General features: G+C 45.6%; 1 protein-coding gene, 1 non-coding gene and 1 pseudogene across 4 annotated transcripts in view; 1 reads left to right on the top strand and 2 right to left on the bottom strand.

Annotated features, from left to right (window-relative positions):
* CLPB (caseinolytic mitochondrial matrix peptidase chaperone subunit B) overlaps positions 1-7,922 on the bottom strand; it is a 161,369-nt gene extending 153,447 nt beyond the window's left edge. For 2 of the 3 annotated variants that reach the window (XM_036325093.1, XM_036325095.1), the window contains exons 1-2: positions 7,439-7,841; positions 3,692-3,743 (exon numbers count right to left, since the gene is read on the bottom strand). In XM_036325093.1, coding sequence (XP_036180986.1) covers positions 3,692-3,743; positions 7,439-7,841 — 455 coding nt within the window. Of the gene's footprint in view, positions 1-3,691; positions 3,744-7,438 lie in introns of all 3 variants that reach the window. The other variant, XM_036325094.1, reaches the window with a different exon arrangement.
* A 1,064-nt stretch (positions 7,923-8,986) lies between these two features.
* Positions 8,987-9,093, top strand: LOC118665649. Its single transcript, XR_004970726.1, has one exon. It is a non-coding gene; the product is annotated as a U6 spliceosomal RNA (small nuclear RNA).
* A 12,438-nt stretch (positions 9,094-21,531) lies between these two features.
* Positions 21,532-21,743, bottom strand: LOC118664691 (annotated as a pseudogene).
* Positions 21,744-23,758: the final 2,015 nt, after the last annotated feature.

Genomic DNA, 23,758 nt, shown 5'->3' with positions numbered 1-23,758 from the left:
ATCTCCTTTAGAAGAGGAAGAACAGGAGGCCTCACTTCTCCCAGCCCTGATAGCTCCTCACATGGCTCAGCCTGAGCCTGGACAGATGTGCCTTCAGTCTACCCTGTGCCCTGGTTTCGGGTGAATAGTTCCTCAGTCTAGAAGCCAGGCTCAGGTTTAGGCTAAGCCCAGGAACAGGCCACCTGCTCATGCTGCTGACAGGTGAAACAGGATCCAGGACCGGTTTTCACTTCTGAAGAGCTGAATACACAAGGTTTAAGTGCCCCTGGAGAAGGAAGAAAGGAAGAGAGAAGAAGGGAAGAGGAAGGATCCAGCCTCCCTCTCATATAGCCAATGGGAGTATGGAAATTAGACTCTGGGCTGCCTGTTTCAGAAAAGTCAGTAAAAAGCAACTTTCCCTGAGTTCTGCTGTGTTAGAGAATACGGGAACTAACTGTCCCTGCCATGGGGAGGCACACAATACAGTGGCTTAAGGTGAAGGCTGGCTTGCAAACTTATTAATATAAAGAACAGAGCATGGCAAGTGGCAGATACTGCCGGGTCCCGTTAGCCAGGCAAGCCCAAACCACACACATTTACCTAGCTCCACATAAAGCAGGTCAATAGTACCTGCAGGTCAGGGCATCTATCCAGAGCTCTTGGCTTGATCATCTCAAACTCTATGAGGATTCCTGACCTGTTCCTAATTAAGTCAGCATGTGAACCTCGCTGGTTTTCCTGTTTTCCTGACATTCAGCCCTACTTCTCTCACCTAACCTCCAACTTCGCTTCTAGAAAAGGATTCTCTCCTACATGCTGGCACATCCTTTCCTAGATGACACTCATTTTCTCCCAGCCCAGGAGGTGTGGGGCAAAGGAAGCGGTGATCATACCCAGCTGAGAGGAGTCAAGGAAGGTCTCACAAGGAACGCAGCACTTGAGCTGAACCTAGAAGGCTAGATTTAAGCAGAGGATGAGGAACAGAAAGTAGGGAGGGCCGAGGGTCCAAGATCTATAGCTTCTCGAATGCCCTTAAGAAGAGAATGAAGCACCTTCCTCCTGAGCAGAAGAGCCTCAGGCTATTGCCCTTCATTATCCTGAGCTCTCCCAAGGCTCTGGGTCTGGGGATGGTAAGGGAACATCAAGGCAGAAACACACACAGCACAGAGCCACAGAGAGGTCAAGGGGGAAAGAAGGGTAGAGGGCAATATTGTTCACCAGATCTGTTTTATTCCAAATACTATATCACTGACCACACTGATCATACACATGGTGACCCAACCATGCATAAACTGTGTAAGTTTTTGGTTTTTAATTGAGAATGACTCTATCCTGCTATAGGCAGGTCTGTTGGGCAAAGCTAAGGCTAGGACAGGCAGAGGAAGAAATTAAGAGTAGTGTGAAGCACCTATGCAAAGTCTAGGTCATAGAAAAGTTGAATAAAGACCTGCTTTAAGAATTCAAGAAAGTTTCCTTCCAGCAAGGATGATCTGCCTCTCACCCTCACCTCTAGGCTTAGCTCTATTAGCAGGAATAACTGTAATTGGTAGGTTACATGTCTGTTTCCTTGAAACCAGGGCCAGGGTCACACACATACCCATCTCTAGTGCCTAGCAAAGGTCCACTCATTCTTTCATATGCAGGAACTGCTTGGGGTTAGAAGGAGAAGAATGTCCTAATTCAGGCCTTCATCACCTTGAATTTATCTTACTAAAACAGCCTTTTAACAGATCTGCTTTTAGCCCTTGCCCAATTCAATTTACCCTTCACCCTTCTGAATGGCCCTAACTGGGCAATTTCCCTGCTCTAAACTTCCCATGTCTCCCCAGTGATCATAAGATAAAAATTCGAAACTCCTTCATGGGCATTCCAGAGCTTGTACATTCCAGCTTCTCTCAAATCATCTCCCTCTTTCCCAACCCTGCAACTCTGCACAAACACCACCTTAGCAGCAGCATTACACCAGGCCAGCAGCCAGCCAGCATCTTCTTCCCCTGCCTTTGCTCCGTTTGTCCCCTGCTCTTTGCTTCTGGGAAGGAGGGGGGAGAGCGAGAGGGAGACTCTCATGCTGAAGGGCAGGGTTCCACACAAATGGTGAAGAAAGATTCTGAGTCATCACAACCAAGAGAGATGGGCAAGAGGAGGCAGGGGGAAAGCAGGCTAGAGACTGGAGACACACATGAAAGGTCCCTACAGGCCAAATCCACAAAGACAAGAATGAATGTTGCTGAATCACACATGCACCATAAATCCCATCACTTTTTCTTTTCTTTGGGCAGGTGATTAATTGTTTTAGAAAAATGTTGAAAGAGCTAAAATAATCAACACATGGGGGCTCAATGGGATAGGGCAAACTCAGTCTGCCTGGCTGATGGCAGAAAGGTGGAGTCACAGCATAGCTGCTCTGCAATTGCGCTGCCTACAGTGGGTTGCCAGAGAGAAGCAGAAGCCTGGCAGCCCTTAGCAGTTACCAACAGGTGATTCCAGGGTCAGCACAAGCCTGAGAGGAGGGGGCTTGGCCAGTCCCACACCCACCCCCTCCTTGGTACTGCAGAAGGAAGCGAGGCTCATCTGTTTCTGGGGGAATGAAGATGCCACGCACAGCCTGCAGTTATGAATGGCTCTTATAACAACAAGCTGACATCTGTGCTCGGTTTTTAAGATGCATCATTGCATGTTTATTAAACTATTGCTCTATCATATTTATTAAGCTACGAAACAACTCCCAGCCCATACTTCCAAAAGTGGTTTATTAAAAACTAAGCCTTGAACATTAATACTCAAAAGCACCCTTGAGAATCAATAATGCTGCAGATAAAATGAAAGGGAATCAAAGCAGTAAGTCTTGGTGGGGGCTGTAGTTGCCTTTCAACACTTTCTCGTATGTTCAGGCAGCTGGAGTGGGGAAGGACATGAAGAGTATGTGGAACTGGGTGCAGGGCTAGCCACCCCAAGAACCAGACTTCCTGTCTAACATGTGGACTTGGCAGTATGGAAGGGGGAGTGTCCTATGGCCATCTAATTCTATGCAAGGGAGGGGGGGGGCAAGATTAGGTCCAGTGAGTGCCACTAGTTTCATCAAGAATAAAACCCCTGCCCCCTAGTCTCATACTGATGCCCTATGCTGGCCCAATCTGAGCATCCATCCCGGACACAGACTCTGCCCTGCTCCTGGTACCAGGCTGATCTCTAAGTTGAGTCCTGCCCCTGCCCAAGAACAAGCCTCAGATCTAACAGGCCAGTGGTCATTAGGGGCCCAGCTGAGCAGGGAGACTGGAGAAACGCAATCAGCCCATGAGCAGAGGCCCATCATGTGCACCCCAGGCTTTTCTAGCCCCAGAAAACGTGTCAGAAAGGTATCTTCCAGCTTCTTCCCAAATCCCCAAGCCTCTCCATGGGTGCCCACCTGCACCCCATTAAGGCAACAAGCACTAACACCTGGCCAGTTCTACAAAGAAACAAGAACAAATTACTGTAGAAGATGCAGTGAAGAACCCATAGGATGCAAAGGGGACTACAAACAATGCCCTGTGAAGAACAAAACAGTAGAAGGATTCAGGAGCGTTTGGGGTCAGAAGAAAGGAAACACAGAGCTCCAGAAGGAAGCCCAAGTGACTAGGCGACTACAGAATTTAATTCCCAGCTTAGTGTGAGATTCCTCCAAGGCAGCCATCTTCTGTGGGGGAGAACAGGCCTGGGGTTTGACACTCACCTGCTGACTTCTTGAACATTGTTGGCTCGAGCAGCTTCCATCAGGGCTGCATCTGTAGAGAGACAGGGCGCTGGTCAGACCTACTCCTCAGGTCAGCTTAGAGGGCCCAGTAAAACAGTGAAAGTAGAAGCACTTCAGAAACATGGGCTTTAGCAAGAGAAATAATGCCAAGATAGAGGCATACCTCAGAAATATTATGAGTTCCGTTCTAGACCACAGCAGTAAAGCACACATCACAATAAAGTGAGCCGTACTCTTTTTTTGTAATGAATACTTATCTGAAGCACAATAAAGTGAGTGCAATAAAACAAGGTATGCCTGTAGGTACAGAGAAGGCTAATCAGCCCATGCCCACATGTTAACTTGTCTTCCACATCTATTACAGAGCCAAACTCTTTTTTTTTATTATTATTATTAGTTAAGGTATTACAAATGTGTCCTCATCCCCCCCATTAACCCCCAACCTCCCCACCGCCGCCCCGCACACTCATGCTCCCATCCCCCTGTTGTCCATGTCCATTGGTTTGGCTTATATACATGTATACAAGTCCTTCGGTTGATCTCTTCCCCTTACCCCCGCCCTCCCCTACTTTCCTTCTGGGGATTGATAGCCTGATCGCTATTTCTCAGTCTTTGGAACAGAGCCAAACTCTTACCTCCTCTCATCACACAGGTGATCCCAGGACAGGGCTAGCACAAGTGCTGCCAGTGAATGATAAATGCTCACTGTGCGAATTCCTTCACTCCCCTCTACTAGTAGCTATCAAGCTCTCTGTTTTACATGATTATCATTATCAGTCATTCCCCTACCTTGCCCACTTTCTCTCTAACTCATTTCTTAGCCTAGTTTTGAATCTTGATGTCATAGGTCACACATCCAGAGGGAGGGTCAGGATGGGGAGGAGCAGGAAGGGGTGTGGGCCCTTCTGAGAGCAGAGAGAGCGCCAACCAGGAGTCGGGAAGCCTGGCTTCTACACACTCTGCCCCCTACTCACCATGTGCTGTGGCAGCCTCTTTCCCTCTCGACCCCAGCCTCCCTGACTGTAAAGCAGAGGCAATAAAACCCTTGCCCTGCCAGCCTCACAGGATGCTGAGAAAATGAAATGATGGTTGGAAAATCTGCAAACTCCCCAGTGCCAAGCCCACCAAAGCGAGACCCAAAGCACAGGGTTCAGATCTTTAGGAATTACCTAGCAGAAAAGCTAAGCTGGCTTCCCCTGGGCAGCCTGCAGGCTGCTGGCACCACCTTGTGGCCACAAAGAAAACTTGTTTAGCTGGAAACAAATCTCAAAAGACAACGGAAGCACTTTCTTTCTTTCTTTCTTTTTTTCAAATACCAAGTGCCTGGGGAGTCCTCTGTGCCCAGCATGGTTCTGAGATCCATTATTGAACACGGGACGAACTCAGGCCCAGTCCTGCCTCAGAGAGTTCTCAGTCCAGCCAAGAGACTGACCCACTGCAACAGGAAGAGGCATTGGCGCAGGGGAGAAAACGGGATCTGGACATACACAGACATGGGCTCCCACCACACCTCTGCCATTTACTTGTTGTACCACTTGGCCAACTCAGCTAACCTCCTGAGCTTCAGTTTCCTTATCCATACAACAAAGATAATATAGCCACCTGAACGAGCACATGTAAACCAGTTCTGTGGTTCAGACATTAGTGCCTCCACCCACCAACCACAGACTACAGGGCCAGGTCTTTCCTGGTTATCTTCCCTAAGCACATGCCCAGACAGCCCCCAGCTGGAAGGGAAACAAGCCTTCTTCAGAGATGGCTATATTTTCTCTTCCCTCCCTCTGCAGAAAGAATTGGCTTCTGCAAAGTCACAGAGGAAAAGAAGAATGAGGCGAGATTAGAACCCAGGCCTCCTGGCTCCTACAGGGTACAGTTTCTATCACACTGCACTGAGGGCCTGAGTTTACAACTCCACGTCAGGGGACAGGGTAGCCAGTAAGTCAGATGGTTGGAAATGATCGTGGTTTTGGTCATTATCTCTTTTGGTAAGTGGACTCTGGTTTCCTTGCTGGGGTTCACATGCCACAAAGTCCAGTCTAGAGCCCTTCTAAAAGGCAAGACTTGGGACACCTCCCCCTAATACTTCTAAACATACTGGTCTCAGGACATTCCCTGAGCTCATGGCTCTCCAAGGCCTACGGAGACATTCCAAACCACACTGCATGACATGCAGGCCCCACTCCATCTGCTCTCACTTCACCCTAAAGACCCCCTGTTCTCCAGCCAGGCTGGCCACTCTGCCAGCTCCTGCACACACCATGCTAATGTGCGACTCCCACATCCTTGTTCCCTGAAGCCTCTGCATGGAATACACTTACTGAGTACCTACTAAGTTCCAATACTATGGTGGACAATGTGAAGGTATTAAAGAAAGGAGCTGGTATCAACCTGAAAAAACCTCATGGAGGTCACAGTGAGACATTTTCATCTGTTGTCTCAGCCGTCAGAATGCAAATTCAAATTCCCCATCCTCCAGGGATCTCCAATCTTCCAGGAAAGCTTTCCTGACTCTGTTGGTCCTCTGATCCCCCAACTACACATAGTCAGACCACTCACCAGACCCACAAGCCTAACTGCCTGCAATGTCTCCTTAACTAACTTTGTGCCCAAAACTAGATACACTGAGAGTATCCAAAAAATTGCGGGAAGTGATAGAATCATAGCATGCCTAAGCTAGAAGAGCCCTTAGAGCCCTACGTCAGCATCCTCATACTGTAGGATGAAGAAACAGAGGACCAGTGAGGAGGAGCAAGAGCCCAAAGTCACAATGGGAGTTAGAGGGAGAACCAAAACAAGGCCCCAGCTGTGCTTACTCCCAGCCCAAGGCCTTGCCTTTACAGCTGCTGAGTAAACAGATGTCAGGGCAGCCCCCCTTACTCCAGTCTCAGAGCTGGGAATGCATGTAATCCATGGACGCCCTGCCTCAGGCTCCCCCGTGAGGAACAACTGAGTCCCTGAGTGGTTGGACTCATGTCTGGCTCTCTGCCTGCTCTCCCAGTACCTGCTGAGCTCCACGCACCCAGGTGAGATGCCCACCTGGGTCAGCCAGCCCCCATGGTTACTTTGGGTCCCTTACAGAGCCAACTTCCTAGTCTTCCTTCTCCTGCCAACTGGCCCACATGGCAAGATCTCTTCATGCCTGAGACCAGGCATAGCAAAACCCTGATGGACAGACCCAGGCTGCTGAACGCCAAGACAGAGAAAATAACAGCACTGTAAAAGTACTGAGAAGTAACCCTTCGCTGTATAAGTGGGAAAACTGAAGCCAGAGAGGTGCAAGCGATGAGCGGTGGCAAAGCTGGCAACTGAAACCAAGTCTTTTCTTCTTAGGCCATCTGAGGGGGTAAACCTCTCTAAACCATTTAGCGGTTGCCCTCAAAACACACCGCAGTTTCCCCGAGACCTCTCAAAAGAGGAATCGGGCCAGGCAGAATATTCGAGAATTAAATGACCATGCTCTAATTTTAGAGGTTTAGTCCGATGCTCCCTTTATACAGATGGACAAAGTGATGCCCCAAGAAGGGAGGCGGCACTACGCTGGAAATGATGCAACTCGGAGGCACCGAGCTCTCCCAGTGCAAACTCTACCCCCGTGACAATGTCTGGGTCCCTCCAGGGCTGAGATTCCGCTGCTCTAAAGCTATAAGCAACTCCCACCCTCCAAAGACAGTCAAGGCACTCCTCCCGCCTCTCCCTTCCTGGACCCCAGGTTGTCCCGATAATCACCCTTGTTGGACGGGCTCTTGCTGTAACAGTGAACCACCAGCGCCGTGGCCAGGGCCCACATGCCCAGTCTGCCTCTGGTGGGGACCCCATTCCAGCAGTTCTGTCCGGGGAGTGTGTCTTCGGGGCCAGGAAGGCGTCCCCATGTGGCGGCTGCGAGGCACTGGGTCTCCGTGCGTCTTCCGTGGCGCCCCCCGGTGGCTGCCCCTCTTCGGGTGAGCGAGGCCAGCGATGTTCCAGGACGCCCCCCGATGGCCGCCCTTAGCCACTGCGGCTCCCCGCAGCCCCCGGTGGTCACACTCCGGCCGGAGGGACCTCGGGGGCTCCCGAGTGATGGAGACCTAAGCAGATGGAGGAGGAGCCGCGGCGCCAGCGCTGTTCTCCTTAACACCAGGGCCCCCAGCATCGTGACAGCTGCTTGGATAACCCCCTGGTGCCGGCCCCTGTGCTGGCCACGTCCAACATGGCTGCCGCGGCGCGTTCGAAGACGCCGCGAACAGGGTGGAATTCCGCACTACCTCACGGGAGTGGTAGTCCACAGCTCTACGATAGCTTTCCGCAACTGGAGGACGAATAGACTACAATTCCCAGAAAGCTGTGGAACTTGCGTCACAATGACTGCCTATTTACTGGAGCCCGGGGCATGCTGGGAAATGGAGTTCTGGCGGGGGGCGTGGTAAAAAAAGCAAATACCTAGGTGGGGCGTGGGATTAAGATGCGAATCCCAGAGTATAGTTCAAACACATAATTCAACTTCTGAGTAGTGTAACTTGAACAGGGATCTTCTGCAGACACTTTTTATGAAACGTATGCTTATTTATTTTAGTCTGTTTTTGAGATAGCTTTTCAAAAAGATGTCTAGGGTGATGGGTCCACTTGAACTAGGAATTCCTGTTAGTATATTCCTACACAGACTTCCTTTCGGTTGAAAAGTTGGCACCTAGTCTTGCTTTCTCACTTGTGTTATTTGTTAACGGACTTTCACATGGCTATCACATTTTATCCTTTGGCAGCTGCGTGCGCGAAGCTGGGGCAAGGATTATTTCCACCTACAGGGAAGGGGATTTAGGCTCGAAAGTGAAGTAATTTGTCAATAAATTAAATAAAGCTCAAGTCTTCTGATTCTGAGCCTAATCCTCTCCATGAACACCTCCTGTGCATCCTGGCCCTCTTTTTTCAGACTGAACTCACAGGCAGGCAAAGGCGGAAACTCTTCTTGTCAGTCTTTTCTCTTACTCGGGCACTTCCTGTGGATCTCCACCCAAACCTCACGTTATCAGAGCCTTCCCTGAGGATTCTGTTTCAAATAGCAATCCCTGCCCTGACCCATTTGGCTCAGTGGATAGAGCGTCAACCTGCAGACTCAAGGGTCCCAGGTTCGATTCCGGTCAAGGACATGTATCTTGGTTGCAGGCACATCCCCAGTGGGGGGTATGCAGGAGGCAGCTGATTGATGTTTCTCTCTCATCAATGTTTCTAACTCTCTATTCCTCTCCCTTCTCTCTGTAAAAAATCAATAAAATATATTTAAAAAATAAAATAGCAATCCCTGTGCTCGCTTGGGCAGCACATATACTAAAATTGGAACGATACAGAGAAGATTAGCATGGCCCCTACTCAAGGATGACACGCAAATTCATGAAGCATTCCAAAATTTAAAATAATTAATTAAAAATATAATACAATAAAATAGCAATCCCCTTCCCCCTATCCTTCTTATCCTAATTTTTTTCCACAGCATCTACCAGCTGATGTACTAAATACTATGTATTTGTTCTATTGTCTTTATCCATGATACAGGGACTTTGTTTTTTCATTCATATCACTCCATCCAGAACAATGGCTGGAACAAAAAGGTTCTCAATAAATATTCCGTCAGTGAATGGATTACTCTTACCTTATTAGCGTGGGGGGATGAATATGAGATTTAGAGTACAGGCAGCCCTGGATTGCAATTTTGACTCTTGCATTTACTACATGTGTGATTTTGGACAAATTTCTTTACCTTTCTGATTGTTGATTTCCTCATTATTATCAAAGATAATACCTACCTTCAAGACAGTTGCATGTATTAAATGAGAAAACATGTTAGACCTATGTTAAATGAGATAATACGTAGACCACCACCATCCCTTGCTCACAGTAGGTCTTCAAGAAATTGTGACTATCATACTACCTACTCTAGGGGTGCACTGGATTCCCTACTCTAAACTTTTGTTTTGTTTTGTTAATCCTGACCCGAGGGTATTTTTTCCATGGATTATTAGAGAGAGTGGAAGGGAGGGGAGAGAGAGAGAGAGAGAGAGAGAGAGAGAGAGAGAGAGAGAGAGAGAGAGAGAGAGAGAGAAGGAGAGAGAAAGAGAGAGACAGAGAGAGAAATCAACGTGAGAGAGAACACATAGATTGGTTGCTTCTGGCATGTGCCCTTACCAGGGCTGGGGATCAAACCCAAAAGCCAGATATGTGCCTCTGACCTTTGATGGGGAACCTAACCCTCCTCCCTTCTGAACGCGGCTGACACTCCAACCACTGAGAAATACTGGCCAGGGCCTCTACTCTAAACTTCTTGAGGGCAGGGATGGAGTTTCTCATTTCTCCATCCCTTTGTAAGACACTCAGCAAGTAGCTGTTGAATAAATGAATACATATTTTATAATTATTTAATAGCCAAAGCATTTTGACCTCCCTATTTTAAGAGATTCCCAAGATATCCTGTCTTGTTAGCCACTCTATTCACTATACCAGCCTCACTTTCCCTGTATTCTTAGAATACTTCTGCCTCCCAATTTAGGGTTGGTCAGAGCAGCAAGAGTGGTCTCTGAGCTACCACTACCAGGTGAGTCAAGATAGTGCATCTGAGTATTTAGGTAAAAGTCACCAGTAATAATGTGCTGAAGACACATTCTAGGGGTCCTTCAGTTTACTTAGTACCGCATAATTTTCAAAGTACAGACCCATTGATCCTCTCATTTGATTTTCACAAATAACATCTATAAAGGGTGCAAGGCAGGGTTAAATCACTATCAGCATTTGGTAGGGAATACTGAGAGGTTAAATGACCGTGTCTGGCTGAGTGGGAAGTATGGGAATAACTATTAGAATCAGCCAGGACTCAGAGTGGATTCTAGATCTTCAATAACCAATTCAAAAACCCCTAGGTCACATTGCTAACATTTTAAAAGATCTTCAACTCAGGGTGACTTCCTTTTGGTTTACATAGGAAGCAGGAATTTATATCAAGTTTCAGTTACCCTACCTTGGCCCTGAGCTTCTAGCACTTGGGTTGGGGGATAGAGAACTCCAGTTTCATTTAGTTTATAATGAGGTGACTAGGGGATATTGGAGTGGGGTTTAGGAGAAGGCAGAAAGTGAAGGGTCAATGAATGCAGTTTCTGTGGTTACCCACCTCTGGAGTAGAGTCAGAGGTCATTCTGTAGGCTTCTGAAGAAAACACTTCCCTGAAAAACAAAACAACACACATTTTAAAACAAATTACTAAATCATAGATAATGAGAGCTGGGTTTTCCTTTTTTGGAGGAAGAAGTTATAAATAAGGAAAAGAGAGAATGCTAAAATGAACCTTCTGGTATTGGATTAGAATTAGGGGTATCAGTATAAACTCATCCAAGCACTTTACACAAACAGAAGTTAGTAGCTACTGAATATTGACTGTTTATTCTGAGGCAGGCACCTTTTTTGAACAAGCTCGCCTACTCCTTACATTAACCCTTGAGTTAGATACTGTTAGTATTCACAGTTTTGTCTGACTCAGAGCCCAAAGGTTTAGCCATTACACAGTTTGCTTTTCGGAGGAAGGAAACGTGTGTGTGTATGTGTGTTGGGGTATGTGTGGAAAATATTCTGCATTATTTTTTTTCTCAAAAACATTGCACACTTTCCTGCATAACAAATAGAAAATAGTGAATCTAATTTAATATTTTCCTGATGATCAAGGTTATTGCTATTGCAACAGATTTTTTTTTTTTGGTATCATATTGCAAATGTAGAAATCTTAGACTCTAATCCAAACCATGCTTGGAAAATATTTTGCTAAAAAATTCTCTTATCACCTTCTTTTCTTGTCATCTGTGTCCTTCCCATAGAATCAGAGTGTAGCATGTGGCCTCTGGGCAGAGCAACATAGCTACTTTTTACATTAAGAATAAGAATTGTAGCCGAAACCGGTTTGGCTCAGTGGATAGAGCATCGGCCTGTGGACTGAAGGGTCCCAGGTTCGATTCCGGTCACGGGCATGTGCCTGGGGTGTGGGCACATCCCCAGTGGGAGATGTGCAGGAGGCAGCTGATCGATGTTTCTCTCTCATCGATGTTTCTGGCTCTCTATCTCTCTCCCTTCCTCTCTGTAAAAAAATCAATAAAATATATTTTTTAAAAAAAGAATAAGAATTGTATTTATGATAAACCTGCCATTTTATGTAAGTGGTGGAAAGATGAATTATTTAGTAAACAGTGTTGAGACAGCTGGTTGGCAAATTGGGGAAAAAATTAAATTGGATTTATATCTTACACCTTTCACCAAAATAAATTCATACTAAATCAGAAGATTTAAATGTGTGCGTGTGTAGGGGGGGTGGGGGGACCAGAAAAATGCTAAAATAAAACATAAAGTAATTTTTAAAAATAACAAGTAGGGAAACTTTCTAGGCATGACACAAAACTCAGAACCCACAATAGAAAAGATTGGTATATTTGACTCTACAAAAAACAATTCTGATGGGAAAATGTCATAAACAGTGAAGAATACAATAGACTAAGAAAAAATATATTTGCATCACAGTGGTGAAGGGCAGAAATACAGAGAACTCCTATAAAATATGAAAAAGACCTAGAATACAGAAGATAATGGACAAAGGCAACACCTTTGTGCGCAGTAAAGAATGGGGCTCGCAGGGGGTGAATTAGAAAAAGGGGCCCCCGTGCAGAATCTGTGGCTCGGTGAGCAGTGTGCAGCCAGGTTTCAGTTTCCACCTCCACAAACTGCATGTCCAAACTTAGCAGCCCCCAGCAAGGGACTTGACCAAGGAGCTCACAAGAAAACAACAAACAAACAAGCACAACACAAATTATATTTAAACATATGAAAATATGCTCAACAACATCTATAATAACAAATGTGCAAATTAAAATGGTAATGATCCATATCTTGCACTATATACAAAAAATGACTTCAAAATGAATTATAGACCTAAATATAAAACCTAAAATTCTAGAAAAAAATATAGAGAAAAATCTTTGTGACTTTGAGTAAGGCCCACCTCAAAAAAAAAAAAAAAAAAAAAGACAAATTGCACTTCATCAAAATAAAGAACGTTTGCCTCAGAAGCCTCTGTTAAGAGAATGAACAGACAGGCCACAGAAGGGGTCACTCTGAGGCATATCAGGTAGAAACACTATCAAGGCACAGAACACATGTATTGTATATAATCACTGGTATTATTTGAAAACATATACATATTTATATTTTTGTTGTCATATATATTTAGGATAGCTCTGGAAGGATAATAAAAATATCTGTCCTTGGGGGAAGGGGGAATGAAATGGGACTGAGAGATGAGGAAAAGAAGTAGGGAGGGAGGGAAAGTTTTTCTTTTCACTGTATATAATTTTGAATTTTGTATCATGTGCATATATTTCTTATTCAATTAAATCAACCAATCTCTATTATTTCTATATCAAATTCACTTTAGGTTAATTTTTGGCACCAGTTACTGGGAGTACTTCTAATCTCAGACCGCCACATTATTTTTTCTCACATAGAAACACTGACATCTTGTGGATTTTTAAGATAATGCTGCTATTAAAAAAATCTATTTTATAAATACAGTTGACCTACACTATTATATTCGTTTCAGGTGTACAACATAGTGGTTAGACATTTATATACTTTACTAAGTGATCACCCTGATAGGTCTAGTACCCATCCCACACCAACATAGTTATCACAATATCATTGACTATATTCCCTTTGCTGTGGTACAGGCACTTTGGAAAACAGTTTGGCAGTTTCCCATACATTTAAATATAGTATAAGACTTAGCAGTTCCACTCCCAAAAGAAATGAAAAGTTATGTTCCCCCAAACAAAACAAACAAACACCCTGTGAACATTAATAATGGCTCTGAAAACATGACTATATTGTTGGGAATGATTGATCCTAATTATCCTGCTGAGCTAGAGTAGCTGCCACAAAATGAGGGCAATGAAAATATCTAACAGTGAGGTTCAGTGGTGTCTCTCGGTGCTTGCATGCCTGGTAATAACGGTGAATGAGCAATTGCAGCAACCAAGAGCTCAGACTCCTGAGGGATGAAGGTCTGAGTCGGCCTACCACGCAGGCAAACTAGATAAGGGGAAGCCCTAGAATGGGGGTAGATAGAGGAGAAAGATAATACTAATTGCCATTTTAGGGCAACTATCAGAATTGTAGATTGTTTCAATAATCCTTGTCTATGAAATCTGTTATCGAGGTTGCACTGGCTACTATCTTTAACAGAATGTGGGATGCAAGGGGATCTCAGTGGTGGAAGGAGTGACTGTCCCAGAGCCCATGGTGCCGGGTGTTGCATCTCCTTAGCTTACCTCTGATTTGAGCCATTAGTGTGGCTGACAGTTCTTTGTGATTGTGAACTCACCTTGAGATGACAGCATCCCACCTCAAGCAGGAACCTGCTTACATCATCATTTAATATTTTCGTTTTTTTATATTTAGTTTCTACCAGAGCCCAGGGGCAAAGATTTGCTTTTCAAATGGAGAATAGGCAGCAGAAAGGGGTATAGTTTTACTTCAGGCGTCTATGGGTTTGCACTGTGATTCTTCTACTGGGTTTGAGGGAGGCTTCCCAGTCTCTTTTGCTGCAGACACGCCCCTTACACTTGAGTCTGCTGGATCTCAGACCTAAGCAGGAGGGCAGCATGAACAACTGTGATCTGCTGCACAGTGTTTTCTGGCTCTGGGGCCCAGTCATAACTGGCAGCCTTGGGACCACTTGGTAAATGGGTTTTAGCAACATGCTCCAATGTAGTATATGTCCAAAATCCAAACAGCCCCACCAAGTCCCAAAGTAGTATATGTCCAAAATCCAAACAGGCCTACCAAGCTTTGTGCCTCTTTATTTATGACTAGAGGCCCGATGACCAAAAATTCGTGCAAGAGTAGGCCTTCCTTCCCCTGGCTGCCGGCACTGGCTTTCCTCCGGCACCTGGGACCCAGGCTTCCATCCTCCTGCCACCTGCAGGCACCCGGGACCCGGGCTTCCCTCCCTCCGGGCCGCCCGCAGGCACCCAGAATTGTGAGCGGCTTCCCCTGGGCTGGGCCCCAACTTTGTCAGGAAGGATGTCCAGAATGACGTCCGGTCTATCCAGTCTAATTAGCATATTACCCTTTTATTAGTATAGATGGTCAATGCAATGTGAAGCAATCTGCCCCTTGTTTCAAAAGCTCTATTTCAGCCCAGCCAGTGTGTCTCAGTGGTTGAGTGTCGACCTATGAACCAGGAGGTCACAGTTTGATTCTTGGTCGGGGCACATGCCTGGGTTGTGGGGCATGCAGGAGGCAGCCAATCAATGATTTTCTCTCATCTTTGGTGTTTCTATCTCCCTCTCTGTTCCTCTCTGAGATCAATAAAAATATTTTTTTTAATTTAAAATAAAGCAAAGGCTCTATTTTAACGTGCCCTAGACAATTGGAGCCCTAGAAACTTCATCTGTGCATCAGATCCCTGAATGTACACAGGGTTTATCTCCCATTCTCTGGAATGCATGTGTTTTACCAAGAAATCTAGGATGCTTGCTACTTCCTGCGTAGGTCCAATTAGCATATTGTCATCAATGTAATAGTCCAACATGATGTTCTGAGGGCTATCAAAATTTTCAAGATCCCCTCAGGCAATATTATGCCAGAGAGCAGGAGGTTGACATAGCCCTGAGGATAAAGGAATACAGCTGTCATGCCACACAAAGGCAGATTGCTTTTGGGCTGAAAAGAAAACATTTCCCAGATGCCCCGGTTTATATTGACTTGCTCCAATAAAGATAGCATATCCAGGTTGCAGCTGAAATTGAATTCGGTACCTGATTACCTTTCTAATACCCCGTAGTCATTCTCCAAAATCCATTAAGCTTTTGCATCTGCCAAAAGGACAAATTAAATGGGATTGTAGGAGGAATAACTACCTTGTATCTTTTAAGCTCTGTTGGCAGTGCTAACGCAATTCCCTCAGGAATGCATTAACTATGGTGATGCAAGTGAAGAGGAGGGTTTTGTTTCCTCAATAACTGGAAGACATAGGTCTGGGCAACCATAAGGTGGTAGAAGTAGGAGCCCTGATCACCATCACTCCCAATGACCCGTGTAGAACTCATGTTTCCTGTCCCATAATCTTAGGCTTTGACAAGTTCCTATTTGTGTGCGCACATGTGTCTGTGGGGGTGTGCGTGTGTGTGCAGTGGTGTATTTCCACTGGGGAACTTGAGGCTGTGACTGTGGTTTGGCCACTCTGGGACCCTCATGCTAGTGGGCCAGCAGACAAAAAAGACATTGCAGTCCTGGCAGGGTAGTCCACCCTGATTCACATGAATAGTAAGGGTTGCCATTTCATAATGGATAAAGAGAGTGTCTGGAATTTAGGTGATTCATGGGGGCATCTGTTGGTGCTTCTCTGCCCAGTGACAACTTAAAAAAAAATATATATATATATACACACACACACACACACACACACACACACATACACACACACACACACACACACACACACACACACATATATATATTATTGATTTTTTTACAGAGAGAAAGGGAAAGAGATAGAGAGTTAGAAACATTGATGAGAGAGAAACATCGATCAGCTGCCTCCGGCACACCCCCTACTGGGGATGTGCCTGCAACCAAGGTACATGCCCTTGACCAGAATCGAACCTGGGACCCTTCAGTCCTCAGGCTGATGCTCTATCCACTGAGCCAGACCGGCCGGGGCCCCAGTGACAACTTTTAATGGGTAATTGCAGCAACCATGGCCTGACAAGAGCAAGACTAGGGGGCTGAGGTCTGGACAACCCCACCAGGCAAGTAACCTAGATCAGCCAATGTGCTGACTGAGGGAGAGGAAAACCTGGAATGGTTGGTAGAGTAGAGAAAGGATGAATACCAACTATGACCCTAGGCAAAGCTGTAACGAAGGGATGCAACTTGATTTCATAGCCTCTCTGCAAAAAAAAAATTATGCAATTGGCCATCAGCTTGAAGAATTGGATTTAAACTTTTCGTCTTGGGGAATAAGTGAGAACATTTTTTTCTCACATAAGACCCAGATATAAATAGACAAAACAGATCTAAGTGGTGTAAGGTTTGTACAAGATCCAGTTAATTTTACCCCAGATATGCTCAGCCTGCCTTGCCCACTCCTCTCTTGGGGACCCCAGCTACTTACCCTATTTTCTGGCTAGACTGGCTCCAGGAATGGCTTATTTCATTCCAGTGGTCATAGCCATGGCCGCCATATCTCCCAGCTCTGACCTCAGCCTGCCGTTTGGGTTCAGGCATCAGCACAGCTTCTATCACATCCACTGCCATAGCAGCCACCGCAGCTCCAGCACCAGGTCTGACCTGACTGGACACAGGGGCCTCTGGCTTCTCTAGCGACTTCCCAGAGTGGTCAATTATACAACCTGCAGGTCATAAGGAATAACTATCCAGTGGAGAGGATTTTGACCAATGAGAGAATGAACAAGGGCAGTTCTCCACAGATAAATGGCTTTCTTCTTCTCCCCCTAATGAATTGTTTTTAGATGTGATGGTTCCACATCTATGGAGGGGTTTTCTGAGCAACCTCACTGAATATTCTTGTGAAGAAGGTACCAGCTCAGTAAAGCACCACCTTGCAGGTGTTCTTCTGACTTCCCTGCCTGACCACCCCTTTTCCCTCACTTTTGCTTTCTTCCCAATAAGGGATCAGCACATAGCCTTTGCCTCAGGCTGGCTCTGTGTTCTAGGAATTCTGGGTTAGGAAGGAGGTGTGGTCAGGGCACATGAATAAAATATTTGAAATTGAAATTGTGGTGGGATTGAAGTTATTGTAATGACAAGGTCTCAAATATAACCATGGAAGGGCATGGCTTAGATAGAATGGACAGACATCAAATCACTCCAACACAGGAGAAACCAAGATGGCGGCATAGGTAAACACTGGAGTTTGCTGCCTTGAACAACCACTTCAAAAATACAACTAAAAGACGGAACGGACATCATCCAGAACCACAGGAAGGCTGGCTGAGTGGAAGTTCTACAACTAGGAGGAAAGAGAAAAACATACCGAGACTCAGAGGAGGCACAGTGCTGAAGTAAAATACTAAGGTGCAGAGTGCATGCGGAGCGGGCTGGTGGCTGAGGGCGCAGTTATCATTTTCAATCAGGAGGGAGTCTCAGGCTCTGAGCTCCAGTTCCGGGCGAGTCTCTAGGGACCCAGACTCATACGGGAGAAGCGGGACTGTCTGGCATCGCTCAGAACCCTAGGGCAGCTTTCTCTCCGTGGGGCTTGCAGCGATTACTGGGACACTGAGAAGCAGAGCCTCTGAGGGCAAGACTGAGAGCAGCCATAATTGCTAACCCCGCCCTGTTGATCCCGGGGGACCCGCCCCACCCAAGCCCTGCAGGGAGGCTTTTGCTGGATAGCCTCAGGCAAAGGCTAGAGTAGCACCTCCTTAGAGATCCAGGAGCCAGGAAGCCCAGAGGTCAGAGTGGGACCATCCAGTTTGCAGCTCCGTGGAACCATAAAAGACACACTCAGGGGGCAGACTCAGTGAGCACCAAAGCCCCATCGAAGCAAGTCTAGCCCCAGAGGGGTGTCTCCAGCACAGAAATTCTCCCACTGCAGACACAGCTGATTCTCACAGCCAATTGGCCTGGATATCAATTCCTCACAGTGATAACTACAACAATCAAGGCTTAACTACAACAAGACTGTGCACAAATCCCACAAGGGGGTGCACCAAGAGTGTCTACCTCAGGTAATTGGGACACTTAGCACAGAAAGGCGCACTATCGACACAGCGAAGCATAAAAAATGCCGAGACAAAGAAACAGGACACAAACAATAGAATTGGAGGAAAGCAAACTGTTGGATATAGAGTTCAAAACCAAACTTTTAAGGTCTTTAAAGAACTGTCTAGAAGCCGCCAATAAATTTAATAAGGCCCTCGAAAAGACTGGTGAGACCGCCGATAAATGTAGTGAGATCCTCAAGAAATCTAATGAGACCCTCGATGTTGTGATAAAGAACCAACTAGAAATTAAGCATACACTGACTGAAATAAAGAATATTATACAGACTCCCAACAGCAGACCAGAGGGTCGCAAGAATCAAGTCAAAGATTTGGAATACGAAGAAGCAAAAAACACCCAACCGGAAAAGCAAAATGAAAAAAGAATCCAAAAATACGAAGATAGTGTAAGGAACCTCTGGGACAGCTTCAAGCTTACCAACATCCGAATTATAGGAGTGCCAGAGGATGAGAGAGACCAAGATATTGAAAACCTATTTGAAGAAATAATGACAGAAAACTTCCCCTATCTGGTGAAAGAAATAGACTTACAGGTCCAGGAAGCGCACAGAACCCCAAACAAAAGGAATCCAAAGAGGACCACACCAAGACACATCATAATTAAAATGCCAAGAGCAAAAGACAAAGAGAGAATCCTAAAAGCAGCAAGAGAAAGAAAATCAGTTACCTACAAGGGAGTACCCATACAACTGTCAGCTGATTTCTCAACAGAAACTTTGCAGGCCAGAAGGGAGTGGCAAGAAATATTCAAAGTGATGAATACCAAGAGCCTAAAACCAAGACTACTTTATCCAGCAAAGCTATCATTCAGAAGTGAAGCCCAGATAAAGAGCTTCACAGATAAGAAAAAGCTAAAGGAGTTCATCACCACCAAACCAGTATTATATGAAATGCTGAAAGGTATCCTTTAAGAAGAGGAAGAAGAAGAAAAAGGTAAAGATACAAATTATGAACAACAAAGACACATCTATCAACAAGTGAATCTAAAAATCAAGTGAACAAATAATCTGATGAACAGTATGAACTGGTGATAGTAATAGAATCAGGGACATAGAAAGGGAATGGACTGACTATTCTTGGAGTGGGGAAGAGGTGTGGGGGTGAGGGAAGAGATTGGACAATGATCGTGCACCTATGGATGAGGACAGTGGGTGGGGAGTGAGGGCGGAGGGTGAGGTGGGAACTGGGTGTAGGGGAATTATGGTGGGAAAAAAGAGTAACTAATGTAATAATCTGAACAATATAAAGATTTAATTAAAAAAAAAATGGACAACAAGTTCATGGAGAAGAAAATATGAAGGAACTTAGAGCCCAGAGCACTGGAATAACCATCAAGGTAGGTAAGGAAGTCCCCGAGAATGATGTTGGAGTGTTGGAGAGAGTGATCCAGGAGCTAAAATCTTCAAAGCATGGGGGAGGGGAGTAGAAATGCTACTCCCAAGTTACCAGAGGGTTGTGGATAATATGGTCCCTTCATGTTATGGAAGCGAGGGCATTGGGGACAAGCAATGAGGAACAAGGAGAACATGGAACTCTCCTCCAAGCCCAGGGATACCAGGGCTGTAGGAGAGCAAGCAACTATCTCTTGAGAGGGTTGCAAAGAAAGCAATATCCTCAGACGAGAATTCCACTCCAGAGCAAGAAGATGAAGAGCACATTCCTAAAAAAAGAGTGAGGATCCAGAATATTCTAGATAAATGACCTTGAGCTCCAGGGCACAGGAGATGAGGAGTGATGGCAGATAGGGTCAGAAAAGGCGAGGTACAGCTGAATGGGGATGAGAGCAGGGAATGAGGAGGACTTGGGTGACCGGGCTGCATGCTGAAAGCAAAGGGGCCCGCTGAGACTCATCCTGATAGGCCCAAGGCAGGGAGTCATGAGCAGCTGCAAGTGATCAGGAGAGAGGAATGTGAGCTCTTGCTCAGAGCATGCACATCTGGGCTTCCCACTCGGCCCTACTGAAGGAGGCATGGGGTCCTGCTCTGAACACACGAGCTCCTCCCTTGTGACTTCTGTGGACAGGGAGTTCTTTAGGAGAACAGACATGTCCTCTTACTCCAGCTGAGTGGGGACTAGCCGCCTGCCGGTCACCATGATATGAGCACTGGATGTTCTCTTCCCGTGAGATCTTGCAGCTGCTGAAGTTAGGCCAACCTGTCTGTTTTGTCACTGTCCTGTGGTTCTGCCTTCTGGTAAGGGCTGTTTTCTTTGCTTGCATTTGGTGTATATCTACGTACTTCTAAGACACCATGAAACTTAGACAAACCTCCACATCCATTTCTTTTCATTCCTGCACCTATTTTACATAACTCTGATTCCTTATCCTCTTTTGGAAGGAGTCTATTTTTAATTACCCACTGTTCTCTTTTTTCTGTTACTCTGACTCCTTCTTTTACCTTAACTGACTTTGTACTTTTTTTTTTTTTTTTTAGCTTGTTCAGCCTGGCTCCCACTTTTCCCAAGCAGTATACAAATTTCTCTCCTTCCTGTCAGAAGGACTTATACACAATAACCTGAGTTTACTGACATTGCATTTTATCTCTATTAATTAACCTTGATGCCATCCTCCTTCTAATATAGATTTCCTCTCTGCTCTAGTGCCCACCTACCATTTCTCCACCTTTTACTTATATTTTTCCATCTCCCACAGCACTTCTGCCTCATCTAACAAGTTACCCTCACTTTCTACCATTATTTCCCACTTTCCACAAACATCTGCCTGCCTTTTATAAATATTTCCCATGTTTTACCTGTGTCTTTCTAGGATTTCTTTTTTCCCTAAGCCTATTCCTATAGTTTATATTCTGGGGTTTGGCCAAAATACCACCGCTTGACTCGCAAGTGTGGGCTGATCAATATGTAAAACTTTAAATCCGTAATATTGCAAACTACTGTGTACCTTTTTGTCCCTGCTTCTACATTTTTCTTAACATGACTTTTTAAAAACAAGCATCCATACTGGGGGGAGCGGGGGGAGTGAAGGGAGGAGAGGGCTGGACAAGGGGAAGGAATTCTGCTCTATTGGTAATAAAGCTCCAGGTTCATCCCATCATGGATTTCATAGTTCCCAGAGAAATGTGGTGCTTAAAAATCGTGTCCCACTTCTTTAGTGCGATCTTGTTCCAACGGGTACCAATTTGTGCTGCAATCAAGGTCCCCATGGTGCCATCAGCGTTGCACTTCACACGGACCTTCTTCCGCAGACTGCTGTTTCAGAAAACCTCGGTCATCATCCCGACTGGAGCGCGAATCGCCTAGGACCTGCGGACACCACAACCTCCTCTCTCGAAAGCAGAGCCAGGGCCCTAGTGTGCACCTGTACCGCCAACTTTTAGTTCCTTTGTGAAATCTCCCCTCTAACAATTTAGGATTAATAAAAGAGCTCACAGTTCTTTTAACAGACTTGACTAGTTCTGATTCGCTGAGGCCATTGTTTCCCTCTGTGGGGTTCATGTAGGTCCCTCTCTGGCCACTCAGCCCTGTTTTTAGGCTGGGCTTTTTGGCTTTGTCAGTGCTGCCCAGGTACCTCTCTAAATGCGTTCTTGCTTTCTTGAATGAATGACGGGATTTTCCAGGCTCAGTCTGAAATGCTTCCTACGTCAAGAGATGGAAGCAGTTTGTTTCTTTCCAGAATCTTAGCTCTTCTTCCAGGAGAAAAGTATTAGAGTCAAAATCTGGAGCTAGGGGCGCACCCTGGCTGGTGCCCCCCCTCAGCCGGAAGAAGGCAAGTGATACTAGAGTTTTCTCAGGCCACTTTGATGCCATAGAAGAGTTTCCTTTTCCTGTTGGCTTCCCCCCTCCTTATTGAGAAAGTATGAGCCAACTTCACCCCTTTTTTCAGCTGCTAATGTTTCCATTTTCCCACCAACACTGCAAAACTGTCAATCAGAAAGTTAAACATCAATAAATAAAATTACAAAGTCTATGCCAGGTAAGAATATTTCTGTTTTATGCAAGAGCACACTATAAAAGGACCCCCAACCATTCAGTACCGCCTGGCTTCTTAGCAGGAAACCCTGTGCATACTCCCTTCAAGATGGATGCGACTCACCCGAACATGCTGGTAAAGGCTGCTCGGGGCCAAGGCTCAGCTCTGCAGCTCTCCTTTCCCCCGTCCTGGGGAACCCTCAGGAGGTGGTTGAGATGAAAGGGTCTTCCTAATGGGAGGGATGCAATAGAAATCAATCACACTGATCCAAGGATGACCAGGGCTCAGATATTTCACAGGACCCTCTCTATTCCGCCCCGTGCCTCTCTTCCATCTCACCCAGCACTCTCGCACATCCCAGCTGAATCCGCCTCTCCCTAAACGTTACCAAAGATTTCACATCAGAACAGGGGCACTTACTATTATTCGTTGGTTTATTTCTCTTAAGATTTAGTTACGGTCTGATATTCATTTGTCTCAATGATTAAATTTTGCTTAAGGACATAAGTTTAGTAAGTTAGAATATACTTCTGGCTGCATCATGTTGACGAATACAAAATGATTTCTCATCCTTGATACATTCCGAGGCAAAACATACTCATCATTTAGATTCGGGACATTGCCTCTCTATTAAGGGAAAGGAAAAGTATCTGAAGAAAAAATTCCCATACATAGGATGAAACTGGCTTCACCTTTTAATTTTTATTTTGAAATGTTTTTATTGATTTTAAAGAGTGAGAGAGAGAGAGAGAGAGAGAGAGAGAAACATGGATCTACTGCCTCCTACACGCCTCCTACTGGGATTGAGCCCACAACCTGGGTATGTGTCCTGACCAGGAATCCACTGGCAACCTCTTGGTGCATGGGACCTCACTCAACCAACTGAGCCACACTGACCAGGGCGCTTTACCTTTTTAAATGCAAGCCTTGCCGAAACCGGTTTGGCTCAATGGATAGAGCGTCAGCCTGCAGACTGAAAGGTCCCGGGTTTGATTCCGGTCAAGGGCATGTACCTGGGCTGCGGGCACATCCCCAGTAGGAGATGTGCAGGAGGCAGCTGATCCATGTTTCTCTCTCATCGCTGTTTCTAACTCTCTATCTCTCTCCCTTCCTCTCTGTAAAAAATCAATAAAATATATATTTTAAATGCAAGCCTTCAGACAGATAGAACTTTATGAAGTATTCTTACCCAGAATAAAGTGAATATTTGCCACAGAGAGCTGCTGTTGTATAGCACTATTCCCTGTTATACTTGGGTGCTTGACAGATGTTTGCTGGATCAGGTGCATATTGGGCTAGAGCTGTTTTTAAATACCT

The sequence above is a fragment of the Myotis myotis genome, unplaced genomic scaffold (genome assembly GCF_014108235.1).
Source record: "Myotis myotis isolate mMyoMyo1 unplaced genomic scaffold, mMyoMyo1.p scaffold_m19_p_10, whole genome shotgun sequence".
Taxonomy (NCBI): Eukaryota; Metazoa; Chordata; class Mammalia; order Chiroptera; family Vespertilionidae; genus Myotis; species Myotis myotis.
Note: the sequence above shows the minus strand (reverse complement) of the source record. Positions and strands in the feature narration are given on the sequence as shown.